The following is a 2,293-nucleotide window of genomic DNA, read 5'->3' as shown; positions in this document are numbered from 1 at the left end:
ATGGGCACTTTTAGATTCGGAAGTACTGTCGTTCTTGTAAGCCCCACATGCATGCATCCATGCATGCATGTGTGCATGCATGCATGCATGCATGCATGTATGTGTGCATGCATGCATGCATGCATGCATGCATGCGTGCATGTATGTGTGCATGCATGCATGCATGCATGTATGTGTGTATGTATGTATGTATGCATGTGTGCATGCATGCATGTATGTGTGTATGTATGTATGCATGCATGCGTGCATGCGTGCATGCATGCATGTATGCATGCATGTGTGCATGTAAACCCTAAAACTCTAAACCCTAAACCCTAAACCCTGTGCCCTGAAGAGCGTAGATAAACCCTAATCCCTAAACCCTAGCATGAATTCCCTAAAACCCTAAACCCTAAACCCTAGGTTATGTTGTGTGTTGTTGTTGTATGAAGGCATATGAGGCCCCTGAGGGGCTGGAGACAAGGGCCCCCATATGCACGCATGTAGACGTCAACAGCACAGTGGGGGTACTGGCGGGGGCCCCCCGGAGGCCCCTCCCCCGCTGCGACTTCACCGTAGGCAACCACAGCAGCCCCCTGGCTTACCTGCAGTATCTACAGAGTATAGCGAGGGGGGGGCCCCATGCAGAGACAGAGACAGAGACAGAGACAGAGAAGGGGACAGAGAAGGAGACAGATGAGGAGACAGAGAAGGGGGCAGATGGAGAGAAGGGGATAGAGACAGAGAAGGAGACAGAGAAAGAAGAGATAGATAAAAATAAGGAGACAGAGAAAGAGAAGGAGACAGATATAGAGAAAGTTTTAGGGATAGAGACAGGGAAAGATATAGAGACAGAAGAAAAAGAGACAGATAAAGAAAAAGAAAAAGAAAAAGAAGAGGAGACAGAGGGATTCATACAAATGGTAGTTAAACCCCACTATGACTCTGTTGGCCGTGGGGTGGAGGAGACAGCTGAGGAGACAGCTGAGGAGACAGCTGAGGAGACAGCTGAGGAGACAGCTGAGGAGACAGCAGAGGAGACAGCAGCGGGGAGAAAGGAGACAGTTGTTCGCTCGCGCAGGCTCGCAGCAACTGTCTCCTCTGCCCCTGCATCTTTTATAAATGAAGAGGAGACAGCTCTTCTGGGGTCAGAGGAGACACCTGATGGAGCCGCTGCTGCAGCAGAGGAGACAGCAGCAGGAGACAGGTTGCTGCAGCAGCAGCAGCAGCAGCAGCAGCAGCAGCAGCAGCAGCAGGGGGTAAGTAAGAGAGAGAGAGGGACCGAGGACACAACGGAGACAGAGCTAGACTCTGTGTGTGTTGGTGATGGCCCCCAACAGCAACAAATAAAAGAAAAAAAAGTAAAGGGAGAGGAGACAAATTTCTCTTCTCTTATAAATATAAATAAAAAAATATATGAAATAGAATACGGCCTCATACACAGATACGCTCTGGCGCAGTGGCTAGCGCGGGCCTGGCAGGCAAGGCTCTCTGCTGTCTCCTTTTTGCTGTCTCCTTTTTGCTGTCTCCTTTTTTCTTTCGCTGTCTCCTTTTGCTGTCTCCTTTTTGCTGTCTCTTTTTTGCTGTCTCCTTTTTGCTGCCTTTTTTTCGCTGTCTCCCTTTTGCTGTCTCCTTTTTGCTGTCTCCTTTCTGCTGTCTCCTTTTTGCTGTCTCCTTTTGCTGTCTCCTTTTGCTGTCTCCTTTCTACTGTCTCCTTTTGCTGTCTCCTTTTTGCTGTCTGCTTTTTGCTGTCTCCTTTTTGCTGTCTCCTTTCTACTGTCTCCTTTCTACTGTCTCCTTTTTGCTGTCTCCTTTCTACTGTATTTTTTCTCCTTGTACTCCACTGTCTCATTTTAAGCAATATATATATATATATATATATATATATATATATATATATATATATATATATATGTGTATATATATATATGCGTGCGGTGTACAGGCAGATGAAGGGCCTGAGGGCAAGGCCCAGTTGCTGCTGCAGGTGGGGCGCTTGATAGAGGGGGAGACAGACTCCAGCGGAGACAACATTCCTCTTTGTTACTATGGTGAGGAGACAGAGACATTTACTTTTTCTTTTTCTTTTTCTTTTTCTTTTTCTTTTTTTTTTTGGGTTTCTAGGATATTCTCTTTATTACAATGACTGCCGCTGTCTTCGTCTGCTGCTGCTGCTGCTGCTGCTGCAACTGCAGCAGCACATGATCAATACAACCGCTGCTGCACCGATCTCTCCAGCTGCTGCTGCTGCTGCCGTTGCTGCTACTGCTGCTGCTGCTGCTCCTACTGCTGCTGCTGCTGCTGCTGCTGCAGA

General features: G+C 47.7%; 1 protein-coding gene across 1 annotated transcript in view; it reads left to right on the top strand.

The window, feature by feature from the left end:
• The window catches only part of EMH_0031610 (phosphatidylserine decarboxylase proenzyme, putative), a gene marked incomplete at both ends in the record, with an annotated part of 5,559 nt that overhangs the window by 315 nt on the left and 2,951 nt on the right, over positions 1–2,293 (top strand). The window contains 2 exons of the mRNA XM_013494535.1: positions 432–1,238; positions 1,925–2,030. Of these exons, the coding sequence (XP_013349989.1) occupies positions 432–1,238; positions 1,925–2,030 (913 nt within the window). The remainder of the gene's footprint in view (positions 1–431; positions 1,239–1,924; positions 2,031–2,293) is intronic.

Source organism: Eimeria mitis, genomic scaffold, assembly GCF_000499745.2.
Source record: "Eimeria mitis Houghton genomic scaffold, Emh_scaff1193, whole genome shotgun sequence".
Taxonomy (NCBI): domain Eukaryota; phylum Apicomplexa; class Conoidasida; order Eucoccidiorida; family Eimeriidae; genus Eimeria; species Eimeria mitis.
This window is presented reverse-complemented; position numbering and strand designations above follow the sequence as displayed.